Below are 27,381 nucleotides of genomic sequence, written 5' to 3'. Positions count from 1 at the left end.
TAATAACAATTGAGGTGTTTTAAGAAGATCTAATGTCTTTAGTGTACTTTAGGGGTGCTATACATACCATGTCTCATTGAATGTTATACTCTTTAGGGAACAGAGCTTAAAGCGAATGTACCATCCAGTACTTCCATTTAAATACGACCCATGTATAGAACGGCGCCGGCGCAGGGAAGCCGGTGCCGCGGTTTGTTTTTTGAACTACGACTCGGTATGGCGTTGTTCTATCCTTGGGTACTGGGCCGGGGCTGAAGCACTGGAGGTGGGTCGGCCCGCTCCCAGTGGGATGAAATCTCCTCCCCTCTATGACGCGGCTCCATTAGAATCAATTTAGCCATGCCATAGAGGGGCAGGGGCCATTCCGCCTCGAGTGCTCCAGCCCCAGCCCGGTACCCCTGGATTGAACTGGGCCATACACGGAAACCGGGCCCTGGTTAAAAAACAGACCACGACAACGACTTTCCTACAACGCCGTTCTATACGTGGGTCATATTAATGCGAATGTACCTGATGGCACATATGCTTTAATCTATCAGTTGCATCAATAAATTAGATGAGATTAAATTTGAGGGATGCAACAAAGGCTTCACGGTAAATGTAGCCTGAATTAGGAAATCATATAATCGTATAAGTGTAAAAAACAAGTATCAATATGGCTGTTACTAACACTGTGAAATGTAGGTAGTAACTGCTAAATCGAGCCAAGTATAAAACTTGTAAACATGTTTATTAATTTATTTTTTATTTTTATCAGTAAGTTATTGAGATCATATCATTTTTTTTAACTGTTATGCAGATGGCTTTTTGTATACATTTCAGGCTTAAGGAAAATAATGTAGCATTTTGGGAAAAATAATATAGCTAAAAGTCCAGCACTTGAAGCCAAGATGGAGAAAATTTCTACGGCCACCATGTTTTTTCCTTTGGTGCTCAAGTAGGAGGGGACCATAGTAATCCAGACACTACAGAACACCAGCATACTGAATGTGATGTACTTGGCTTCATTAAAACGATCGGGTAATGTTCTAGCCAAATAAGCTACAGTAAAACTAACAGCTGCCAGGACAAATAAGTAACCTAGAACAGCAAAGAAACCCACTTGAGACCCTTCATTGCACTGAATGATGACTTTCCTGTGATAGGAATGGGTGTCCTGCTCCAGGTATGGGGGAGAAAAGGATAGCCAAATAATGCTGATAATAACCTCAATGGATGAGGCCACCACAACTATAGAGTTGGATACTTTAACTCCAATCAGTTTTTTCCATCGACTTCCAGGTCTGGATATTCTAAAAGCCATATAGACCATGATGGTTTTGGCCAAAACAGAAGATACCGAGATGGAGAAGATGATGCCAAAAACTACTTGTCGTAATTTGCAGGTTTTATCGACAGGACGACCAATAAATAAGAAGACACAGAGGAAGCACAATGACAGCGAGATAAGGAGGATGAAGCTCAGGGTCTTGTTATTTGCCTTCACAATGGGGGAATCTTTATGTGACACAAAAATTCCTAATAAAAGAATAGATATCGTCCAGAACAGAATAGCAAAGGCCATTAATATTATAGCGAGACTGTCGGAGAAGGCTAGAAATTCTTCAAGTTTCGGAAGACATTGATCCCTTTTATCACTTGACCATTCTATAGGCAAACATTTTATGCAGTTCTCGCTATCTGGAAAAACATCAGAAAAATAAGGTTTATTCAACAAAAATATTCATTACAATATCACAACAGGCTAACACAACACTCAAGTGGCTTCAGTTCACAAACATTTCCCTATAGGCTCTTGTGATTTTTTTCTAAGCTATTTATATTTTTACACATATATTGGGATGTTGATAAGGCAAGGGGGAAGGTTAAAAAAGGACACCAAGTATGTGCTGATGTTTAAACTATAGATACAAAGTGTTCCATAGGTACATTTACCCTTAAACAAATGTAGTGTATGTTTTGTTTGGTTTCTCTTTGTTCACTGTAGACACCAGCCACTAATTTTTTTAAATCATAATGTGAATTTATTTTTACCGGTTATATTGGATATTTCTCCTTCAGGACACTTTACACAGTCATAGCAGCAGATCGGCTTCTGATTATTCTTGATCTTCCTGCTACCAGGTTGACAGTTCTCTGAACATTGTGATCTTGGTATCTGTAGAGACAAATACATAAAAAGTAAATAATAATAATAATTATTATTATTATTGTTATTATTATTATTATCATCATCATCATCATATTTTTTAAGTGTAAGAAAAAAAAAAAAATTTCGTATTTGATTAACACGTGTTATGGCCATTTTTAGTTTACCATAATAGATATAAAAAAATAAATAGTGACAGAATCTTTTATGTTACATCTTAAGAGAAAATTTGTCCCAATAATTTCTTTAACGGTGCTTTCACACATACATTATCGCAGCCTACTTAACCCACCAGCTGCCAGGCCAATGTAGTACCTGCCTGGCCCCCCGCCTGCTTCTACAGCTTCCAACTCCCTGGTGTCTCGTTCAACCAAAAGTGCACTGATTGACTGAGAGGGACTCCAGGGAGTTGGGAGCCGAAGAAGCAGGCTTGAGCCTGGACAAGTAATGTATCTTGCCAGCTGTGGGTAAAATGGTCAGGGGCTACATTGTCAAAGCCCAATAAAACCCCATTGCAAAGATGTAGAGCCATAGGGAGTGACACTAGAGAATATCACAGCAAATTTTGCTGCAGAACTCAGAAATTTAAAACTGCCAAGATACTGTAAGCCTGACGGCACCCTTAACCCCTAAAGGACTTAACTTTGGGATGCTTTTACCTATTTGGTAGATTCTGAGATTGTTTTCTCGTGACATATGGTACTTTACATTTCTGGTAAAAAGGAGTCGATACTTATAACAAATCTTTATGAAAAACACCAAAATAACTTGAAAAATTGTGAAAAAATGCATTTTTCCTACTTTGAAACTTTTCTGCTTATACAGAAAATGATTATGCCACATAAATTATATATTAAATAGCATTAGCAACATATTTTACTTTATGTTGGTAGCTTTTATTAAACTATGTTTCATTTTTTTAGACAATAGGAAGCTTAAAACATTAGCAGCAATTTTCCAAATTTTCAGTAAAATTTCAAAATCAGATATTTTTAGGGACCTGTTCAGGTCTAAATTGTATTTGAGGGGACTGTATGTTAGAAAACACCACAAAGCACCCCATTTTAGAAACTGCACCCCCCAAACTCTGCAAAAGCAAAAGAGTTTTTTAACCCTTTAGGGGAGTCACAGAAATAAAAGCTATGGGCGACATGTATCGAACAAAAAAAGACGTACTTTTTTGCGGAAAGGGGCAATTTGCGAATATTTTATTCGCAAATGGCCGTTTTGCAAATAAGATATTTGCAAATCGCCACTTTCCGCCGGGTACGCCGGGGGGCGGGGAGGGTGTGTGGAGAGGCGGAATGGGGGGCACGGACTCAGAGTCCGCGCGATTTATCATTTTTACTACTAAACTAGAAGATATGCCGAAAACCTACTCCACCTTTCAGGTGGCGTAGGTTTTCGTCTGTGCGTACCGACGCGCACGGGATTTATGTAGAGGCAGTCCGCCCCTACATAAATCTCCGTAGCGCCGGAGATGCGGGGACATTTATAAGTCCGGCGTAAAAAACGTCGGACTTAATAAATGTCCCTCTAAGTGTGTAAGAAACTTGAAAATTTTAATTTTCTGTGCAGAGATTTTATTGTATTTCAATATCTTTCATAATTATAAACCTATTACCAGAGAAATGCACCCCAATATTGATTGCCCCGTTTCTGAAGTTTATAGAAATACCCCATATGTGGCCCTATTGCGCTATTTGACGCAACCACAAGCCTCAAGATACGAAGGAGCGCCTAGTGAATTTCAACGCCTCCATTATATTTGATCATTTTTGATTGTACCACTTCAGGTTGGCACTCTGGGGTACCAAAACCTAAAAAACACCACTAAAGGGACACCATTTAGAAAACTGCACCCCTCGAGGAATGTAACAAAGGGTGTGGTGAGCATATGGACCCTACAGGTGCTTCACAGATTTTCAGAACAATGTGGTGTAAAAAAAGGAAAAATTCTATTTTTTACAATAAAATGTTGTTCTAGCCTTCATTTTTCATTTTTACAAGGGGATAAAAGATAAAAATAAAACACCAAACGTGTAGCGCAGTTTTTCCCGAGTACGGAAATACCCCACATGTGGACAAAAAGTGACAAGTGGGCGCAGGACGAGCCTCCAAAGGGAAGGATTGGCCTTTGGAAGCTGAATTTCACTGATATGGATTTCAAGGGACATGTCGCATTTACAGAGCCCTCGTGCTGCCAAAACACTAGAAACCCCCGACAAGGGACCCCATTCTGGAAACTACAGCCCTCAAGGAATCTAATAAGGGGTGCAGTGAGCATATGGACCCCACTGGTGATGGGCACAAATGTGGAACAATGTGACGTGAAAGGGAAAAGTTAAATTTTTTCACTTTCACGGAACAAATGTGTCCGTCATCAAGGGGTCCATATCCACACTGCACCCCTTGTTAGATTCCTAGGGTCACTTGTGGGGGGTTTTCACTGTCTTGGTAGCACGATGGCTCTGTAAATGCGACATGGCGTTCATCATCCATTCTGGTCAAATCCAGGCTCCAAAATCCAAACGGTGCTCCTTCAATTCGGAAGCTTGCCCTGCACCCACATGGCACTTTATGTCCACATGTGGGGTATTTACGGACTCGGGGGAAATTGCTCTACACATTTTGTTTGTGTTTTTCTCTTTTAACCTCTTGTGAAAATGAAAAATTTAAGGCTAAACCAACATTATAGTGTAAAAAATGTTTCATTTCATTTCAGGCCATCTTCCCCGATCGCTGTGTGTGAACACACAGCGATCGGGGAAACATCTTGCGTAAATTTAAGCCCGTTTGCGCTAAGTACCAGGGCGCGTCGGCGTAAGTTTATGTCCGATGTCGTTAAGGGGTTAAAAACAAAACATAAAAACAAACAAATAGATCTCAATTCACAATTTCTGACCTCTCTACTTTTCCAGGTTACCAGAGATGAGTTGATGTAAAGCTGCTTGTCCGGTGATGCCCATGGCAAAAAAGATCCCATGAAGTTAATTGTGAGAAGTTCCCTGCTTCTCACCCAGTTGTATAATAAATAAATTGTATTCATTTCCCCGTTCTCATTATAGTATGATCTCTTATCTAATCCAATATTGTAGTAAATAATCCTTAAGTGTTGGTTTAGCTTTTAATAAAAGATCAATGATATGTTAGAAAATAGAACAAATAAGAGGAATGAGAGAATCAAACATCCGCAGCAGGAAATAAGCTCCGATACGGTACATGTGAAGCTACCCTTTAGGTAATTTATAAGACATTTGTAAAGAGCACTTGTAATCAGCGTCCATTAGAGGGCAGAGTACAAATTTAATTTTTAAATGTAATCTTACAAACACCTGTAAACAAGAGTCTGATGACTGCTGTAGTGGTGACAAGATAACATAAGACTTCGGGGCTCAAAATATGTTCAGTCTCCTTTGAATTAGAAGTCCCTATTTGTAGATAGAGGTCCTCAAGCACATAGTAAGTGGCTTCCATTAGTGTCTCTTAATAAAACAATCATCATCCTTTACAAAAGATGTCAGTAGCACTGTATAGCAGTCTTTATGCACTCTATAGCAGTCAGATGGCAGTCTATACACTACTGGGGCAGCACATAGGGGTCTATATACTACTGAAGGCGGCACACAGGGGTCTATTTACAACTGGGGAGAACACGGGGGGTCTATATACTACAGGGGGGGCACAATGTGGTCTATATACTACTGGGGAAGCAAACATATATAATAAAATATATATAATTCTGGGGTAGCACTCAGGGGCCTATATACTACTGAGGGCAGCACACAGGGATCTTTATAAAACTGGGGAGCAAACAGGGTGTATTTATACTACTGGGGGCAACACTATGGGGTCTATATACTACTGGGGGTAGCACACAGGGGGTCTATATATTACTGGGGGCAGCACACATGGGTCTATATACTACTATGGCAGCACACAAAGGGTATATACTACTGGAGGCAGCACATAAGGGGTATATACTACTGGAGGCAGCACACAAGGGGTATATACTACTGAGGGCAGTACATAGCGGTCTATACTACTGAGGGCAGCACATAGCGGTCTATACTACTGGGGGAAGCACACAGGGGTCTATATTACTGGGGGCTGCACAGAGGGGCCTAATACTATGTGGAGACTGCAAAGAGGGACCTATTTTATATAGGGATCTTTCTATGATACTGGGCACAGAGCATATCTAATTATTAAGTTGGGGAATAGGGACACCTTAAAACTATGGGGGCACAGAGGGGTGTTACTGCTATATAGGGGTACAGGGGACTACTTATGTATAGGTTACAGTGACTACTTATGTAATGGAAACATTGGTGATATCTTTCTGTTTTGTTCAGAGCAGTTTTGAGGCAACATGTAATCACTTTACGGTGGTAGGAGTATTACAAGACAAGTACTGTATGTATTGGGGCTCTTAATACAGTGTAGGGGCACTTTCAGGGTATTATACTTTCTGCCATTTGCCTTCTCCGGCATTTGTATTCTCTGCCTAGAGCACCAAAATTCCTAGTCCTGGCCCTGGAGAGAGATAAGCGGATCTGCAGCAGATTTGATGCTGTGTTCAGTTATTTAAATGAAATCTGCTGCAGAAAATCAGCTGCAGATCCTGTAGGTGTGAACGCACCATAAATTGGTATTTTTATCATAAATAAATTTGATTTGCATTCTTATCATTTACATTTATCTCTAACTTGACCATCTAGGCACATATTTTTACTTTGTATTAGTTTTTTTTTCTTCTTATGTTCAGACACCTGGTTTCACTTCCAATATATAGGGTTGATTGTTGATCCCCTGTTTTTCTGTATCATATATTATAATGCCCATCAATACTCTTATAGTTGACTTTACCTTATGTCTGTATTTATGACTTTTTAGTTTATTTCTGTGAAAATCTTTTCCTAATGATACAAACAAAGCATCCAGCGTATAAGCCATGCTCAGTACTGCATAGTATACAGCAGGAGAACGTATATTGTCTAACGCATATGGTATTTCTTTTATATCTTCCTCTCCTGAGCAGTTAAACAGTTTTATACTACAAATTAATTGATAAACTGAATTTTTATAGGGATTGGTTGACAAACACCGAAAACATGTCATCCAGACATCCTCAAGCATCTTATCTTCTGGAAACTTAGAAGGATGGATGTTCATAATAAATGTTATCATTTCGCCTGTTTCATATGGATTGTTCAGTATTTGACTACTATACTCTATATCAGCCTCCATAGTATATAGAAATCCAATGCAACAATTAAATGCTCGGTAAACTTGCTCTACCAGTTCATTACTGGCGAACCAGCTGGGTGGAAGAATAAAGGTCTTTGTCTTCACCACATAATCGGGCAGCTGTAAAGTGTTTGTCATATAGAAAGAAACTGTTCCACATATAAGAATAATGTTAGAAGATGAGTTTGAGATGAACTTCTTGTTTATCTCATTTATAAAATGTGCACTTCTGGTAATTTCTTCAACTTCCAAAGGCCTTTTAGAGACAATTCTAACAGTAAACTCTACGCAGATGTCATGACTGTTAAGAAATGAGGTCAGAGTTTGGCTCTCCTTGATTCCGCTGTCATCGTCACTAGTAACAATTCCAACCCAGCTCCATGAAAAATGCTTCAGGAGTCTTAAAATAGCAGAAAAGTAGACATGGTCATTATGTGCTGTTCGGAAGAGATAGGGATACATAGTTCTATCACCGAGAAGGGGATCTGTAGCCCCATAGCTGATCTGGGAAAAAGATAAAAATAATACTAAGAATAATTTTGCATTTACAAAGACTGAAGAAATTATTGAAAGAAGTTGAATGCTTTTAAAGAGATCCTTCCTCCTTTCCATAGCCAGGAGATACAAAACCATTAATTTTTCCTGTTGCCAGCCTAGTATACCAGCATACTACCACCCCGACACAGACTAACAACTTTACCGGTATGACTCCTCCCTGTAGATAATGGGGCATAGTGGGGATTAGCACTAGCTACTAGCTGTTTTATAGGCTAACACTAAGCCCCATCTTAGTAATCGACCCAGTCTTTGTCTCATCTGCAGATAGAAGCCAATGCCTGATAGGTGTGGGGCTCTTGAGCCTGTGAGACACTCTCTAATTTGACCTATGACTTAAAGAGGTTGTCCAGGAGAAATAAATACCAGGCCATACTGCCGGGGCTGCTGGGGACATGTTGGTAATTTGTACTTACCTGTCCCGTTTCCCCTACACTTCTTCCTGTATTTTCAGTCCCATCGGTAATGGCCACTCAGTATAAAATCCATTCCGAGTATTTATTTCCAGTGGCAGTGCAACCTCATCGTATGTTAAGAAAACTCAGAAAGTGAAACAGAGCGGGTGGCCTGGGATTTAGTAGCGACAGGGGAACGGGCCAGGTAAGTATACATTACTAACATGTCCCCTAAGCCTGGCAGCCTCACCAAGAATTCATTTTTCCCGAACAACATTTTTAACTGCATATCATAGTTTGGCAAGTGGTAAAGAAAAACATAGTAGCTGTTGTAAATGCCTTATATATATTTATTTTGTTTTACAATTTTTGATGTCTGTTGTTTGCAAAAGACGTTCACACATAATTGCCATGATCATTATTTTGACGTCAGTGCAATCACCCTCCGTTATTTAATACACTGTGTGCATTGGGCGGCCCTCATTCCATTGACTTCAATGCATTTAATTTTTCCACCTCTACCATGTTGCTTATTCTTACATCTTCTGTCATGTTATAAAGACTCATGTTATAAAATTCCTTTAAACTTGTCGAGGTGGATGTCGAGGTGATATAAGACACCACACCTCCTCAATAAGATGAATATACTCCACAATGTTAGTTTATGTTCACACATTATATTGCTGTCAGTCTTTTTTCAACTTTTCAAGACCAGGAGAGGGTTGAAAACACAAAAGCTGAACACATCTTTCCATTATAATTTTGTCCTTTCAGTTCCACTCCAGAAATCATAAGTACTTTAATAATTTTTCAGATAAACCCCATCCCACAGGAAGTATAAATAATCCCTCCTCCCCACAATCATCAGTCAATAAACAAGAAAATTAAGGGTAGGGAGACTTGTGATGCCAATGGGCCTTAGGGAAAACAAATTAACATTATAATTTTTGCTTACCTTGCGTCCCATTGGCATCATAACGATAGGGGAATTAGCAAGTACCATCCCCTAAGGGCGGGACATCCAGAACAGTGGCATTAAGCACTGATCTGGCAAATGCTGTTCTGGTAGAAAAGTTAGCATCCAGCCAGTAATGCTTAACAAATGTAGAGGCAGATGACCACAAACCAGCTTGACAGATGTTCTCTAAGGACACCAATTATCTTTCTGCTCAACTAGAGGCGACAGCCCTGGTAGAGTGGGCTCTGTTAAAAGATGGTGGAGATTTACCAGCTGATGAATAGCATAACTCAATTGCTTCACAGATCCACCTAAAAATGGATGGTTTGGAAGCCTTCTTTCCTTTGTTTTTCCCCATAAACAGATTCAGACGGTTTTCTTTCTTTCTAAAAGGACCCATTCTGTCTAAGTAGCGGCTGCTACGGGGCCCCGCCGCATCAGGGGCCCGTGACGCGGGCCCCTGGAGCTTACATATCCTGCAGCACCCGGCGGCTGAGCATGCCTCCCGGGTGCTGTAGCCGGGGGCCGGTCCCGTGCTCCTCCCGACCCGTAGACTCCTTTCCCCAACCATAGGGAAAATGAGTCACTGGGCCAGGAGGAGCACGGGACCGGTCCACAGCGCTCCTGTCACTCATAGAGTTCTGTGTGGGCTTGTGCTGCGGTTCGACTTCCGTCACGGAGACGTGTGCCGGAAGTCGCGGCCACAGGCCCACACAGAACTCTATGATACGCGCGCTGCCGGGGCTAGGATGCGGCATCAGACGGCAGCCGCGCATCAGACAGGGGGTGACAGGAAAAAGGCACGACGGGGGAGCGTGTTGTTAGGTGAGTTTTTTTCTTTTTTTTAAACTTGCTTTCCTCGGAAGGCGGCATCTATAAGGAAGGGGGGGGGGGAGAGAAGGGGGCATCTATAAGGAAGGGGAGGGAGGAGAGAAGGGGGCATCTATAAGGAAGGGGGGGAGAAGAGGAGGGGGCATCTATAAGGAAGGGGGGAGAGAGAAGGGGGCATCTATAAGGAAGGGGGGGGAGAAGAGGAGGGGGCATCTATAAGGAAGGGGGGAGAAGAAAAGGGGGCATCTATAAGGAAGGGGGGGAGGAGGGGGCATCTATAAGGAAGGGGGGAGAAGAAAAGGGGGCATCTATAAGGAAGGGGGGGAGAAGGGGGCATCTATAAGGAAGGGGGGGGAGAAGGGGGCATCTATAAGGAAGGGGGGGAGGGGGCATCTATAAGGAAGGGGGGGAGAAGGGGGCATCTATAAGGAAGGGGGGGGGGAGAAGAGAAGGGGGCATCTATAAGTAAGGGGGGAAAGAGAAGGGGGCATCTATAAGGAAGGGGGGGAGAGAAGGGGGCATCTATAAGGAAGAGGGGAGAAGAGAAGGGGGCATCTATAAGGAAGGGGGCATCTATAAAGAAAGGGGGCATCTATAAGGAAGGGGGGAAGAGGAGGGGGCATCTATAAAGAAGGGGGGGGGAGAAGGGGGCATCTATAAGGAAGGGGGGGAAGAGAAGGGGGCATCTATAAGGAAGGGTGGGGAGAAGAGAAGGGGGCATCTATAAGGAAGGGGGGAGAAGAGAAGGGGGCATTTATAAGGAAGGGGGGAAGAGAAGGGGGCATCTATAAGGAAGGGGGGGGAAAGAGAGGGGGGCATTTATAAGGAAGGGGGCATCTATATGGAAGGGGGGGAAGAGAAGGGGGCATCTATAAGGAAGGGGGGGAGAAGAGAAGGGGGCATCTATAAGGAAGGGGGGGAGAAGAGGAGGGGGCATCTATAAGGAAGGGGGGAGAGAGAAGGGGGCATCTATAAGGAAGGGGGGGAGAAGAGGAGGGGGCATCTATATGGAAGGGGGGAGAAGTAAAGGGGGCATCTATAAGGAAGGGGGGGAGAAGGGGGCATCTATAAGGAAGGGGGAGAAGAGAAGGGGGCATCTATAAGGAAGGGGGCATCTATAGATAGGGGGGAGAAGAGGAGGGGGCATCTATAAAGAAGGGGGGGAGAAGGGGGCATCTATAAGGAAGGGGGGGAGAAGGGGGCATCTATAAGGAAGGGGGGAGAAGAGGGCATCTATAAGGAAGGGGGGGGGAAGAGAAGGGGGCATCTATAAGGAAGGGGGGGGGAGAGAAGGGGGCATCTATAAGGAAGGGGGGGAGAAGGGGGCATCTATAAGGAAGGGGGGAGAAGAGAAGGGGGCATCTATAAGGAAGGGGGCATCTATAAGGAAGGGGGGAGAAGAGGAGGGGGCATCTATAAAGAAAGGGGGGAGAGAAGGGGGCATCTATAAGGAAGGGGGGAAGAGAAGGGGGCATCTATAAGGAAGGGGGGGGGGAGAAGAGGAGGGGGCATCTATAAGGAAGGGGGGAGAAGAGAAGGGGGCATCTATAAGGAAGGGGGGGGGAAGAGAGGGGGGCATCTATAAGGAAGGGGGCATCTATATGGAAGAGGGGGGAAGAGAAGGGGGCATCTATAAGGAAGGGGGGGAGAAGAGAAGGGGGCATCTATAAGGAAGGGGGGGAGAGAAGGGGGCATCTATAAGGAAGGGGGGGCAAGAGAAGGGGGCATCTATAAGGAATGGGGGAAGAGAAGGGGGCATCTATAAGGAAGGGGGGGGGAAAGAAGGGGGCATCTATAAGGAATAGGGGGAGAAGAGTAGGGGGCATCTATAAGGAAGGGGGGGGGAGGGGGGCATCTATAAGGGAGGGGGGAGAGAGGGACCATCTATAAGGAAGGGGGGAGGGGGACATCTATAAGGGGGGGGGAGAGGGCCATCTATAAGGGGGGGACACCATAGGGGGAGAGCAGGCCATCTATAAGGGGAGAACATAGGGGGAGAGGGGGACAACATAGGGGGAGAGGGGGATATAAACGTACAACATTGGGGAGAAGGGGGCATCTATAAGGGGACAATAAAGGGGGAAAGGGGGCCATCTATAAGGGGACAATATAGGGGAAGAGGGGGCCATCTATAGGGGGGGCAACATAGGGGACCATCTATAAGGGGACAACATGGGGGGGCATCTATAAGGGGGACAGCGGGGGGGCAACATAAGGAAGCTATCTATAAGGAGGGGCGACAGAGAGGAGGGCCATATACTAAAATGGGATCACATAGAGTCAGCCTACCCACTAAATGTGGGTGTAAAGGGGCCAATACAGATGTGCAGTTGGTAGAGATGAGGATGGTGACAGAGTGTGGAGCCTAATATGTCTGTCTGGCAGATTCTGTGGATTCGTGGCCCGGAAAGGTTCTCATAACGGCCCAGGGCAGATGGAAAAGAAAATGAAAAGGGAAGAACTCCGATCAGAGAAGACGTCTCCCGTAAGTCACCTGATGTAACTGTACTGTAATTTATATGGTGTACAGAACTTGTGTAGAGCTAAGTGTGTTGATGGCATAGTGGTCGATCGAGAGGGGGTGGGGCCCCAATCAAAAGTTTGCTATGTGGCCCAGCCATTTCTAGTTACGCCCCTGTAAGATAGGTTGGTTGAATGACTTCGGGCATGAGATAAAGTTTGAAGGACTCTCTCAGAAAATTCCTCTGGTCCTAATAAGGACCCTTCAACCTCCAAGGCGTGAGGTTGAGGCTGGGAAGGTCCTGGCAAAGATGATGACCCTGGGATATCAAGTCTGGTAGAAGTGGAAGCTTCCAGAATTCGCCTCTGCTCATCATCAACCACTGTCTGGTTGTCCGCCGAGTAGAGGGAACAAAAATTCCTCAGTTTGGCATTGTTTTTCGTTGCCATAAGATCTATATGAGGATGTCCCCACCTTTGGGTTAGCTGGACGAACACTTTCCTTGAAAGCGACCGTTCCCCTGGAATAGTCAGTCCTTGGCTCAGACGGTCTGCCAGCGTGTTGTGGATGCCTCTTATATGAAGTGCGGTCAGTCTCGTTATTCTGGGTTCCGCACAATTGAAGATGTGTTCTACTTCTCTGAGAGGTAGGTGAGATTTGGAATCTCCCTGCCTGTTGATATATGCAACACAGGCAATGTTGATCGTTCGGATTCTGACAACCATCTGTAGTAATTTCTAAGAAAAATGAATAAGGGCTAGATATATAGCTCTTAGTTCCCATACGTTGGATGGGAGAGCCGCTTCTTGGTTGTTCTAAGTGCCAGATACAGTCATCTCTTCCAGATGCGCTCCCCAACCTAAGCCTGACGTGTCTGTGGTGATAGTTATCCACTGTGGTTCCACTATGTCGGCCCCATGTTTGACCTGTCTCCACCAGGTTAGAGATTGGCGAGTTTTTGTGGACAGTACATGAAGTATCTCTAGATCTTCTATATCTCGATTCCAGACCGTCAGAACTTCCTTCTGAAGATATTGCATATGCCACAATGCCCATGGGACTGCGTCTGCGGCTGATGAGAGAAGCCCTAGATATCTCATCAGAGTCCGAATCGAAACTCGTCGCGGAGGAACCAAAAATTGAGCACCCCTCTGTTAGCGTATTAACCTGGGAGGTGAGAGGAACAGCTTCATCTGAGATGAATCTATTATGAAGCCAAAAAAATCTTTTCCTTGGATGGCCTCAGATCCGACTTCTCTAGATTGATTATCCATCCCAACTGCTGAAGAATGTCCAAGACATAATTCAGTTGAGAAGAGTCTGAGTCTGGGCCATAATCAACCAGTCGTCTAAATAAGGAATAATCTTTATTCCCTGTAGTCTGAACAGGACCATCATAGACGAGACTACCTTTGTGAATTCAAAGGGGGCTGATGTTATACCGAATGGAAAAACTCTGAACTGAAGGTGTCTTACCCTTCCTTGTAGGTGAACGGCAATCCTTAAAAATTTTCTGTGCGCAGGCAGAATAGGAATATGAAAGTAGGCGTCCTGCAGGTCTATTGAAACCTTAAAGTCTTTCCTTAGAGGTAAAGATTTTCCTTTCTTATCTGACACTTCCTCCATTAACTTATCCAATTCAGACTCGAATAATCTTCCTGGCTGAAATTCCATGTTGCACAGTTGGAATTTTGAGTTGGCATCCCTAGCCCAGGGCTTCAGCCATAGTGCACGACGACCTGCAGTGGACAAAGCCATAGACTTGGATGCCAGTCTGGTTTCTTGAGATGCTGCATCGCATAGAAAGTCTATTGCCATATTGACTTTCTTGAATGAACGTAGGACCTTGTCCCGGTTCACTCCTGATTCAAGATCCTCCCCACAGATGCAGCACATGGAAGGCAGGACCTCAAAGAAGTCAGACTTGGTCTTACCTACCTATAAAAAAAGACTGATGATTGTGGGGAGGAGGGATTATTTATACTTCCTGTGGGAGGGGTTTATCTGAAAAATTATTAAAGTACTTATGATTACATTAAATATTCCTTCGTCCCAGGGACTCGCAGGGGCAATAATACGCCCTATCGTTGTGATGCCAATGGGACACAAGGGAAACTTTTAATCTCTGGCTGTCATTCCACCATTTTTACATAAATTCGATTTAACTTCTTAATAGCCCCACCTAAAAGGGGGTAAAATGGCCAACTTTAAACCTGAACCTAATTAATAAACCAATGGCCGTTATTGCAATATCGACTTTCAAAGTAGGGCAAATAATAGCTAGAAATTTAGCCTCAAACAACGTCGGTTGAAAAAACATTGTGGGAACATAGACTAAAAGTATATGGGACGTTGCAATCCCATTTGATCCATCTCTAATTCTACTCTGGGTACAGTACCTATTTCTAATTTCACTCTTGCTAAACACCACCTACCTACCCTGTTGCTGATGGCCTTCAAACTCTTCACCTGTTCACTGGAGCTCATAATCCCCACCGACAATTATAGGATATATCTACAAAGTGCAAGAAATCTTTAGACTGGAAGAGTTTGTAAAAAAGCGACTACCTCCCAGAGTTCATACATAGCCTTGAACCCATTGAGGAAATAGAGTACACCCCTATGCAAAAACCACAAGGATGGTGGACTGCCGCAATTACCTGACTGGGTGTGATACCACCGGAGCCTTCCTTTATGCTTACAGAGTCAGAGGAGTGAGACGAAGAACATCCCCTGCACTAATCCCTTGTTGACACATCTGAAGGGCTGACACCAGGACATGAAAGCCACCTCCCAGGATCAGAAATCATCCCTGCATCTAATACAAGTCATGGAGTCCCCCAAGCGACTGACACCATCTCACCTTGTCCCATAGTGGAAGTCCTTCACCTGGAACCCACCTCTACATCCACTGTATGCCATCAGGAGTGAGAGGATGCTCCAAAGTCCAAGGGGCTAGAGATTGAGCCTGTTTCTTGTCCCAGCATCAGTGGCTCTCGAATAAAAGAGTTTTCATAATAAACTGTTTGGGCAGTTATCGATTATGTTATGTTTGCCCAGCTGGGCAAAGTCTTTAAGTTGTGCCTCATTGGCAACATGTTATGTGTGAGGGGACTGAGAGGTACAAACACAACCAGACAGTGGGCCCTGTGTCTGAACCCCCCCACTGTCCCTGCCTACTTGCCTCAGCCGGCCCTAGGCGGCCGGGGACAACCACAAAGACGTTCCCTACACTGAGTATGTGACACACTAAACAAGACAGACAGACAAAACACAATAGAGAGTAGTGAACAAGCCAAGTCAAACCACACGGGCAACACAGTACAGAATCGGTAATACAAAGGGGTAGTCACAGGTCAGGTGGGGGGACCAGAATAACAAATTGAGCAGTCAGAGGAATCAGGACGGGGTACGCAGGAAGAGACACGGGGAAGCTGAGACCAGGGGTTAACCTAATAGCCAGCAATTTGAAGCTGGCTCTGAATTTAACTTATGCTGGATCAGGAGCCCGAACCAGAAGCTGATGGGTCCGGCCTCCTGACACCAGCCAATGAACAACTGCAGCACTGCAGGCTGAGTGGCAGAGCAATCTGTCACCCAGCCTGAGAAGAATCCACTCAGCTGTGTGCCGGCCGGCCGACAGAGAGCAACTTAAGACCGCGGCGTCCCCCGTTGTCAAGGACGCCATTGGGTCTCCGTGACATCACTTGGCTTCCGGCGGCGGAGCGACGGCGCACTCCCGAGCCGGCCGCCGGTGACGGGCTGGAAGAAGACGCCGCTGGAACCCGGCGAGGTGAGTTCCTGACATTATGTTTATGAAAAGTCATTACACCATGTACTGTATGTGGCAGGAAAGCTGCATCTTGTTATGGGGGCAGGGGGTAGTTTTTTTGGTGTTAAATGTGTTAAAACACGCTACCACTGTGTCTTTCCTTTCTGACTTGTTTTCTGTTTATAGTCCGATCCTGGCAGGGCTTTGGAGTCAGAATCATAGTCGTGGAGTCTGAGTTGGAGCTAGTTTGGGCTGGAGTCAGTGTTGGAGAAGGAGCTAGCTTTGGCTGGAGTCAGAGTCGGGGAAAAATGTACCGACTCCGACTCCAGCTTTAAAAAAAATCTTTAAAAAAAATGTAGAATTGATTTTTGATATGAATTTTACAAATTTTGCTAATGAATATATATTATGAGCAACATTCCAATAGGACACTGGCCCTATTACATAAGGGTGGTCGTGGAAACGTTGTCGGTCACTATTTGGCAGTTTGTTTCTAAGCTGGAAGATTCCATTGTGTGGGGAGAGATCTGTGCTGTTCTCTTCCTGAATGCTGGATGACTTTATACGACCAGCAGTGTAATATGACAATATCCTGTGTAATATAGAGGAGGAGGAGGAGAATAAGACATAAGTAGTTTAGCAGTAACCTCTGTCCTCAGTGTGGTGTTTTCTCTCTGGGAGAAGATTGCGGGTTTTTCTTCAGTGTTCTATGGCTGCAGCTGTGTGTGTGTGTGTGTTTGTGTGTGTGCTATGGCTGCATGGTGACTTTGTCTTCCGCGAATATAATGTATGGAGAAGTTGACCTTGAAGCTCTCCTAAGCGTTTGGCAGATGTTACTGCTAGAAGAAGAGTGCACTTTAGAGTGAGAAATTTCAAGTCCACTGACTCTAGTGGTTCAAACGGAGGAAGACATAACTGTGTGTGTGCCATGACTACAGCAGGCTGTGTGTGTGTGTGTGTGTGTGTGTGCTATGACTGCAGCAGGCTGTGTGTGTGCTATGGCTGTAGCAGGCTGTGTGTGTGCTATAGCTGCAGCAGGCTCTGTGTGTGGTGTACGCTATGGCTGCAGCTAGCTGTGTGTGTGCTATGGCTGCAGCAGACTGTGTGTGTGTGTGTGTGTGTGTGTGTGTGTGCGCTATGGCTGTAGCAGGCTGTGTGTGTGCTATAGCTGCAGCAGGCTGTGTGGGGGTGTGTATGCTATGGCTGCAAGAGGCTGTGTGTGTGTGTGTGTGTGTTTGTGCTATTGTGTGCCCCCACAGTGGCCTTCTATATCACTATGTGTGACCTCTGTATCACTATGTGTGACTGCTCTCTATATCACTATGTGTGACCCCCTGTATATCACTATGGATGACCTCTATATCACAGGGATCTGGCATTGTTAGCAGTGTTTCTTTAAGTATGGTGACTATTTAGTTAGAAACATAGAAGATTGTCAGCAGTAAAAGATCACTTGCTCCATCTAGTCTAGTTCTTTGTTGTTTAGGACATGGAGGCTGGAGACTGGCTGCATCCACTGCACACACAGGAGAAGCTGCTTTATATGTTTCAGAAGTTGCCCCAAGATCGTGTAGGACATTAGGGAGAAGCTGCTGAGCCAGTGTGATAAATAAGTCCCCTGGAATATGACCGGCCATTTATGAAGGAGTGGGAGTCGGAGTCGGGAGTTGGAGTCGGTCCTGATTAAATTCAGGAGTCGGAGTTGGAGTCGGAGCTGCAGCTTAGGCTAGGTTCACACTGCGTTTTCAGCATCCGTTTAGCGGATCCGTTTTTTTTAACGTCCAGAAAAATAGGGTCAGCAACGTTTTTTGGTCCGCCAAAAAAAACGGATCCGTTTTTTTAATAATGGAAGTCAATGGAAAAACGGATGCACACAAATGAATCCGTTTTTTGCAATCCGTTTTTCATGCGTTTTTTGCAAAAAAACAGATGCGTTAAACGGATGCTGAAAACGCAGTGTGAACCTAGCCTTACCGACTCCACAGCCCTGGTTCCTGGCTTTGGCTTAAAAAATCTGTCAGATATATTTGTGTAAAGGGACCCTTATCTCCATGCATTTGATTCCTTAATTAATGAACTGAGAACAGCTGAATGGTGGTGTGGTTATTTTATTTTTTTTGTCTAAGGAACTGTGTGAGGGTAATTTTTTTGCACAGTGAACTTTATATTTAAGTGAGTGGGACATTTCATTGTGTTCTTCTAGTACACTTTGGGTTAAATTTATCAATCTGGCGTATCCGGCAAAAATTCCAAATGCGCTGCGCCAGATTTACTAAGGCTCTTCCAGCCAGCGTTAGATGGACACATATATCTATGCTTGCTATTCAGCAGGTGTATTTTTTCTCCATGACGTATGCCTTCTAGAAGAAGTAAATTATGATGAATTAGGTGAATTAGGAGGCCACACCTACTCCCCACCTTAAAGCCACCCCACCCTCCACTTCCTGCCCTTATGGCTGAATACTGGTGAATAGTTTAAAATAATCTCAGATTTTTTTTTTTTTATTATGTTAAGATATTCACCAGATGCAGGCATGATACATCTTGCCCCTTGTCTGAACCAAGTAAAACTGCACAGTGGTGGATAGAATTTTAACTTTATTACACTGACCTATTAGTAAGGCAATTCAGCTTTGTTGGGTTCCTAAATTTGTATTTCTTACCTGTGTATATCCGTACACATTCAGCACTTGGGCTATGGGCAGAGTTGTTACAGATAAAAGATCTCCAATAAAACCAGCAATGTTATAGTCATTCATGCAGTTGTAGTTGGGTACAGTAGCTTTTGGTCCTGATAAGATTTGTATTGTGCTTTTTACAGCTTTATTAGCACTGGTACATGAATCAGACACATAAAATCCTAAAGTCACATTAGGTAAAAGATAAGGGTTTCTATTCACTTCCTCAATGGCAAATCGGAAATCCAAAAAGTGTTTGTAATTAGATAAAAGGGCTCTGTAAGTAAAAATAACACATCCACCAATCACCACAGTTGTATATTATGTACCTAATACTTACTAATACTTAAAGTCATGAGACTGAGATATTACACTTTCTTGAACTGTATGCTTTCATGTACCAGGACATTATAAAAAGATCCTGCCCTCTATAGGTCTTAAATGTTGCCCAATACAACCTCAGGCTATGTTCCCACTACGAGAGAGACTGGCCGTTCCGTGAGCCGAACGGGTCATGGAACGGCCGGTCCCTGCAAAGATCATTCCCGCCGGTACTTAATGCGTAACTGAAAACATTAAATATCAACAGTACAAGCGATTTTAAGAAACTCTGTAATAGGTTTTATGTACTAAAAAAGTTTCCTTCTGTACTGAAAAAGCAATCTCCCAGCCTCCCCCCTCACATCAGAAGAAGCAGGATTTCTGTCTCCATTATGTGGCTATGGAGAGGGGAGAGGCTGTTAGGAGTGACTGAGCACAGAGCAGTCATGCAAAGCACAACACCCTTCAATCTTCTCTCAGTAAGTTCATAGATAAGCACTGACCTTTCTGACACCTGAATTTAGCGTTTTAGCTGCCCAGACAGTCTACAAACAGCTGACCTTCATGTCACCTCTTCCTGCTCCCTCATCTCCCTCAGCCCCTCCCCCCCTTCATAGGCTTACAATGGAGAGAGCAGAACCCGTCTTCACTGGCTTCTCTGTAATGAAGACGTGTTTGCCTGATAATGCACAGATAAGAAGTCAGAGGGGGAGGCTGGGAAATTGCTTTTTGAGTACAGAAGGAGGCTTTTTTTGGCTGATGAAACCTATTACAGAGTTTCTTAAAATCGCTTATACTACTGATTTCTGCAATAAAAAAAACATGACAGTTACGCTTTAACCCCTTAGTGACCGCCGATACGGCTTTCTACGGCGGTCACTAATGGGCCTTATTCTGCTGCCATCAGCTTTTTACGGCGATGGCAGAGAATAAGGCTGCGGGGCCGGGACGGCCCCCACCCCATCCCCCCGGCTACCGGAGGTAGCTGAGGGGTTGGGGCAGTGTGTGGGGTCCGTCCCGCCCCCCCCCCCTTACCGACGATCGCCGCTATTAATGTTATAGCGGCGGCCGTCGGTAAAGAGGATTACCGGTGCTGCCGCCGCCTTTCATCTCCCCCCGCCGTGAATCTACGGTGGGGGGAGATGAAATAAGTGTATATCAGACCCCAGATCAGACCCCCCTAGTGCCCCGATAACTAACCCCCCTCCCCCGGCGGCCATCATTTCCAAGATGGCCGCCGCCATCACTGTGAACCGACTAACGTCGGTTCACAGCGATGAAAAAGTTAAAATGAATGAAAGCCCCATGCTCTCCGCCACCGGAGGTAGCGGAGAGCATGGGGCAGTCATCGGGGACCCCCCCTGTGGGGTCCCGGTACAAGCGATCAGCGGTATATACTATATACCGCTGATCGCTTGTACCATGTGCTCCCAGCACTTTTTATCCCCTGTCACCATAAATGATTGGTGACAGGGGATAAAAAGTGATGTCCCCCCACCCCCCAAGTCGCCCCCCACCCCCCCTGTCACCCCCCGTCCCCCAGTCACCCCCCCTTCCCCATATACTCACCGGAACCCACGGAGCTCCTTCCTCCTCGACGTCCTGGCTGGTTATGAAGTGCGCATGCGCTCCACAACCAGCCAAGCTCTGAAAATTTAAAGTGACAGAGACCAATTTGGTCTCTGTCACTGAACTATGATTACTGTGATAGAAAATATCACAGTAATCATAGTAATACAGTGAAAATGAATGTATAAAGTACAAAAAGTGACAAACATACAAAAAAATAAAACACACACTTTTTATTATAGTAATAATTGCAGTTTACTCCCAAATTACCCCTAACCCCTCCCCAGATTACCCGTAACCACCGCACGTTGCCCGTAACCACCGCACGTTGCCCGTAACCACCGCACGTTGCCCGTAACCACCGCACCTTGCCAGTAACCACCGCACGTTGCCCGTAACCACCAAACGTTGCCCGTAACCACCGCAAATTGCCAGTGACCCCCTCCAGATTGCCCGTAACCACCCCAAATTACATGTACCCACCCCAGATTACCTATAAGCACTTCAGTTTATCAGTAACAATCCCAGATTGTCTGTAACCCTTCCAGGTTGCACATAACCCCCCAGGTTCCCCGTAATCATGCCAGATTACATGTAACCCCCCCAGATTGCACGTAACCACCGCGCGTTGCCTCTGCCCACGCCACGATGCCTCTGACCACGCCACGATGCCTCTGACCACGCCACGATGCCTCTGAACACGCCACGTCGCCTCTGACCACCACACGTCGCCTCTGACCACCACACGTCGCCTCTGACCACCACACGTCGCCTCTGACCACCCCAAATTGCCAATGACCCCCTCCAGATTGCGGTGCCCATGTCAGATTACAGGTACCCACCCCAGATTGCCTATAAGAACTTCAGTTTATCCGTAACCACCCCACATTGCCCGTAACCACCCCACGTTGCCCGTAACCAACCCAGATTGTCAGTAAGCACTGCAGGTTGCGCGTAACCACCCCACGTTGCCTGTATCCACCTCAGATTGTCTGTAAGCACTGCAGGTGTCCCGTAACCAGCCCACGTTGCCTGTAACCACCCCAGATTGTCTGTAAGCATTGCAGGTTGCCCGTAACCACCCCACGTTGCCCGTATCCACCCCAGATTGTCTGTAAGCACTGCAGGTTGCCCGTAACCACCCCACGTTTCCCGTTACCAGCCCACGTTGCCTATAACCAGCCCACGTTGCCTGTAACCAGCCCACGTTGCCTGTAACCACCCCACGTTGCCGTAACCACAGCAGGTTGCCCGTGACCACCACACGTTGCCCATAACCACCACAGGTTGCCCGTAACCACCCCGCGTTGCCTGTAACCACCCCACGTTGCCTGTAACCACAGCAGGTTGCCCGTGACCACCCCATGTTGTCCGTAACCACCCCAGATTACCTGTAACCACCTCAGGTTGCCCATAACCACCCCTGGTTGCCCGTAACCACCCCACATTACCTGTAATCTAATTTTTTTTATTTTATTTTAGTAACTGCGCTATTCTAATAACCATTACTAGCTGCGGTTTTGCTCCTGTAAATTGGCGCTCCTTCCCTTCTGAGCCCTGCTGTGTGCCCATACAGTGGTTTATGCCCACATATGAGGTACCGTTTTACTCAGGAGAACCTGCGTTACAGATCTTGGGGTACGTTTTCTCTCCTGTTCCTCGTCAAATTGAGAAATTTCAAACTAAACCAACATATTATTGGAAAAATTCGAGTTTTTCATTTTTACTGGCCAATTTTGAATACTTTCCTCTAATACCTGTGAGGTAAAAATGGTCACCACACCCCAAGATGAATTCTTTGAGGTGTGCTCTTTCCAAAATGTGGAGACTTTTGGGGGGAATCTATTCTGCTGACACTACAGGGGCTTAGCAAAAGCACCTGGCGCTCAGAAACTTCTTCAGAAAAATCTGCACTGAAAATGCTAATTGGCGCTCCCTTCCTTCTGAGCTGTGTGCCATCCTTCTGAGCTGTGTGCCCACAAATGGGGTACCATTGTACTCAGGAGAACCTGCGTTACAAATTTTGTGGTACTTTTCTCCTCTTGTTCCTCGTGAAATTGAGAAATTTCAAACTAAAAGAACATAATATTGGAAAAATTTGAGTTTTTCATTTTTACTGTCCACTTTTGAATACTTTCCTCTAATACCTGTGGGGTCCAAATGGTCACCACACACCAAGATGAATACTTTGAGGGGTGCACTTTCCAAAATGGGGTGACTTATGGGGGGTTTTCTCTCTGCTGACACTACAGGGGCTCTGCAAACGCACCTGGCGCTCGGAAACTTCTGCAGCAAAATCTGCATTGAAAAAGCTAATTGGCGCTCCTTCCCTTCTGAGCCCTCCTGTGTGCCCATGCAGTTTTTTATGCCCACATATGGGGTACCATTGTACTCAGGAGAACCTGCGTTACAAATTTTGGGGTACTTTTTTCCTCTTGTTCCTCGTGAAATTGAGAAATTTCAAACTAAACGAACATATTATTGGAAGAATTCGAGTTTTTCATTTTTACTGTCTTCTTTTGAATACTTTCCTGTAATACCTGTGGGGTCAAAATGGTCACCACACACCAAGATGAATTCTTTGAGGGGTGTACTTTCCAAAATGGGGTGACTTATGGGGGGTTTTCTCTCTGCTGACACTACAGGGGCTCTGCAAACGCACCTGGCGCTCAGAAACTTCTTCAGCAAAATTTGCATTGGAAAAGCTAATTGGCGCTCCCTCCCTTCTGAGCCCCGCTGTGTGCCCATACAGTGGTTTACGCCCACATATGGGGTACCGTTGTACTCAAGAGAACCTGCATTACAAATTTTGGGGTGCTTTTTGTCTCATATTCCTTTTGAAAATGAGAAACTTTAATCTAAACGTATATATTATTGGAAAATTAAAATTTTCAATTTTTTTACTGCCTAATTGTGAATACTTTCCTCCAGCCCCTGTAGGGTTAAAATGCTCATTATACCCCTAGATTAATTCTTTAAGGTGTGTAGTTTCCAAAATGGGGTCACTTATGGGGGTTTTCAGGATACCAGACTTCTAAATCCATTTAAAAAAAGAACTGGTCCCTAAAAAAATCAGTTTCACGAAAATGTGATAATTTGCTGATACATTTCTAAGCCCCATAACACCCTAAAAAAGTAAAATATGTTTACCAAATTATGCCAGAATAAAGAAGACATATTGGTAATGTGACTTAGTAACTAATTTATGTGCTACGACTTTCTTTTTTTAGAAGCAGAGAATTTAAAAGTTCATAAAATGCAAATGTTTTCAATTTTTCATGATATTTTGATGTTTTTCACAAAAAACACACAAAATAATGACCAAATTTTGCCACTAACATAAAGTGCCATATGTCACGAAAAAACAATCTCAGAATCGCTAGCATACGTTAAAGCATCACTGAGCTATAAGAGCATAAAGTGAGACAGGTCAGATTTTGAAAAATTAGCCTGGTCATTAAGGCCAAAACTAGCTGCAGCACGAAGGGGTTAAGTACCGGCTGGATGATCGTTCCGGCCGCATTGTTCTGATGTAGGTGCATCGTGTGAACTGGCAGGTCTTTCTGCGGCCGCAATTCACTGAATTGCAGACGCAGAAAACTGACATGTCAGTTCTTTGAGGCGCCGTATTGGATCCCGGCCAGAGAGTGTACTATGTGTATATGCTCTGGCTGGGATCCCATAGCAGTAAAGGCAGTGTTCCACACCGTACAAAGTACGGCCGTTGTTGTCGATGGCAACAACGGATGTACTTTTACGTAGTGTGAACATGCCTTAAATGGACAACATATAATTTCTTTATTAAAAAAAAACACAAAAATCTGGTTAAGGAGGTGGGAGAGCTAAAAAGCGAAACCAAGGTCTTAAGGACCCAGCTGAAGGACACCCAAAGAAAACTGACTGATATTGAGGACAGATCAAGATGCTCTAATATCCATATTCTAGGTGTCCCAGAAGGGGTGGAAGCTGGGGACCTGGTGGTTTTTACCCAGAGCTGGCTAATAGAGACTTTTGGACGAGAGGCACTCTCACAAGTGCCTGCCAAGGCCCCGCTACCAGGGGCACCACCAAGAAGTCCATACTTCTACAGTTTGTAAGAAAGATTAATATAATCTCAAGTGGAAAGCTTTCAAGATACCTAACAATCTCAAAGTTGCAGAAAATTCACCTCGAGGCTAAGTAAATCTCACAAATACAAAGCTCTACCTCTCTACAGGGCTCAGTTACAATGGTGAATGATATACAATATAATATACCAGTAAAGGATGGTCTACTCAGTCTGATAGGGGTCCAGTATACAACTAGTACAGATAATACAGTGACCTTGGGGTTCTAGATGCAACCATGCATGCTCACCCTACTGTACCAACTCCATTTCCATGGTGTTTCCATCACTTTCTGAGGTTTTCAGGTGCACCAGACACCCACCCCTCTGCCGAATAGGAGACCCCTTATAAAATGCTCTAATTATGTATTGACTTTAATGGTATCTGTTACTCAAGTGAGCATTCGAGTATTGAAAAATACTTGATACAATAACGCACATTCGAGTATTTTAATGCTCGACCATCAATATTTGTAGTATGTTTTATATTTAAGAACACTTTTGAAAAGAAATGGAACTATTTGGGAGGCAAATGGCAGGAAGAGTAGTAAAAAAGATCAACTGCTGTGAAATTTAAGGGAAAATAGGGGGGGAAAAACTACCACTCTCTCCCTGCGGCTCCAATTCACCCCTTTCCAACCTTTTAAAATTTCTGCTCTCGAGACAAGCACTAAGGGACATGATGTGCGGGCTTAGCCAATCACTGGTCAAGACAGTAAACTTCTGTGGACAGTGCTGGTCCTTATCCCAAGTGGTTATGTCTGAAGAAGAAGAAGATAAAAGTTTAGAGGACGAGATGGAGACGAACCGGAGAGGTAGGGGTTCGGATATCTGACCTGGGTAAGTACGTTTTTTTTTTTTTTTATCCCTGCCTCAGCAGTATATTACTTTTTAATTCAGTACAGTAATATCCCTTTTATAAGTCATGTGTATTGGATTTACCTATTACTCATTCTAGGATCAATCCAAAATAAAAGCATTATAACAGTCAGAAATGCTAAAATGACCATTAGGCTATGTTCCCACACAGAATTTTTGCTCAGTATGTTGGTCAGTATTAACTAAAACCAGGAGTGGTTTGAACACATAATTTTTGTTCAGTATTTTTAACCAAAATCAGGTGTTGATTGAAAACACAGAAAGGCTATGTTCACACACTGTTGAAGTTGGATAAATGGCCGTCATTTAATGGCACATAATTATAGTTATTTTAAAACAACGGATGTTATTTGCCATTAAATGACGGCCATCCACTCAATTTCAACAGTCTGTGAACATAGCCTTTCTGATTTTGGTTAAAAAATACTGAACAAAAATTATGTGTGTGAACAAAGCCTTAGGCTATGGTCACACGTAGTATGAGACCGGCTGTTCCGTCACCCGGCCGGTTCACAGAAAGGCCTGTCTCAGAAAAGATCATCCCGGCTGGTACTGCAGTACTGACCGGATGATCTTTGGCGCCGCTGAGTTCAGATGCGGGAGCATCAGTGGGCGCCAGCATCACCACACTATGGAGCGTGGGGCTGGAGCTGCTCGCTCCAAAGTGTGCACTGACATGTCAGTTTTCTATGGCACAGTTGGGGATCCCGGCGGGAGTGTATACTATGGGGGATATTTATCAAAGGATGCAAAATTTAGATTGGTGCAAACTGCCCACAGCAACCAATCACAGCTCAGCTTCCAGCTCTAGTGAAAGGAAAGAGGAGCTGTGATTGGTTGCTGTGGCCAGTTTGCACCAATCTAAATTTTTCAACCAAAACCAGGAGTAGCTATGTTCCCACACTGTTGAAATTTAGTGGATGGCCGCCATTTAATTAGCAAATAACTGCTGTTATTTTAAAACAACGGATGTTATTTGCCATTAAATGATGGCCACCCACTCAATTTCAACAGTGTGTCAACATAGCCTTTCTATGTTGTAAAATCCACTCCTGCTTTTGGTTAAAAAATACTGACCAAAATACTAAGCAAAAATACTGAGTGCGCACATAGCCTTAAAATTACAAATGTTTTATACTACTTTTTTTTTTTACTATAGCAGCAATTTTCCATTGTGACTTACCCATTGCAAAACATTAGTGGCGGATGTTTATAATCAACTGGAAATTCATCCATGTTCAGATTAACGGTAAATATTCCTCCGATTATAATGTCTCCACCTAATATCCATATTCTTCTACAGATTTTTTCATTTTTAGCTGACAGGTAGACGATGATGCCAAAGTCATAGAAAGTGTCAGATAGAGGATGATCACTGCTGGAATTACTGGATGATGAGACATTATGTATAGAATGTTTTATTTTTTTATGTACAAATTAAATCCGTTAAATAATTGT

The 27,381-nt window shown here is 44.2% G+C and overlaps 1 protein-coding gene across 1 annotated transcript; it reads right to left on the bottom strand.

The window, feature by feature from the left end:
• Positions 1 to 784: 784 nt before the first annotated feature.
• On the bottom strand, positions 785 to 27,159 carry LOC138796508 (vomeronasal type-2 receptor 26-like). Its single transcript, XM_069976115.1, has 5 exons — positions 27,107 to 27,159; positions 19,035 to 19,326; positions 7,019 to 7,903; positions 2,035 to 2,158; positions 785 to 1,680 (listed from the first exon to the last, which is right to left on the bottom strand). The coding sequence occupies exons 1-5, from the start codon at positions 27,157 to 27,159 to the stop codon at positions 785 to 787; spliced, it is 2,250 nt and encodes a 749-aa protein (XP_069832216.1).
• Positions 27,160 to 27,381: the final 222 nt, after the last annotated feature.

This window comes from Dendropsophus ebraccatus, chromosome 7 (genome assembly GCF_027789765.1).
Source record: "Dendropsophus ebraccatus isolate aDenEbr1 chromosome 7, aDenEbr1.pat, whole genome shotgun sequence".
Taxonomy (NCBI): Eukaryota; Metazoa; Chordata; class Amphibia; order Anura; family Hylidae; genus Dendropsophus; species Dendropsophus ebraccatus.
The sequence above is the reverse complement of the archived record's forward strand: the minus strand, read 5'-3'. Positions and strand labels throughout refer to the sequence as shown.

Coding starts and splice junctions, on each gene's coding strand:
- LOC138796508 (XM_069976115.1), bottom strand. CDS start 27,159: ATGGATGAATTTCCAGTTGATTATAAACATCCGCCACTAATGTTTTGC. Junction 19,327..27,106: donor CCACTAATGTTTTGCAATGG/GTAAGTCACAAT, acceptor TTTTACTTACAG/AGCCCTTTTATCTAATTACA. Junction 2,159..7,018: donor GTCATAAATACAGACATAAG/GTAAAGTCAACT, acceptor TTGTCTCTACAG/ATACCAAGATCACAATGTTC.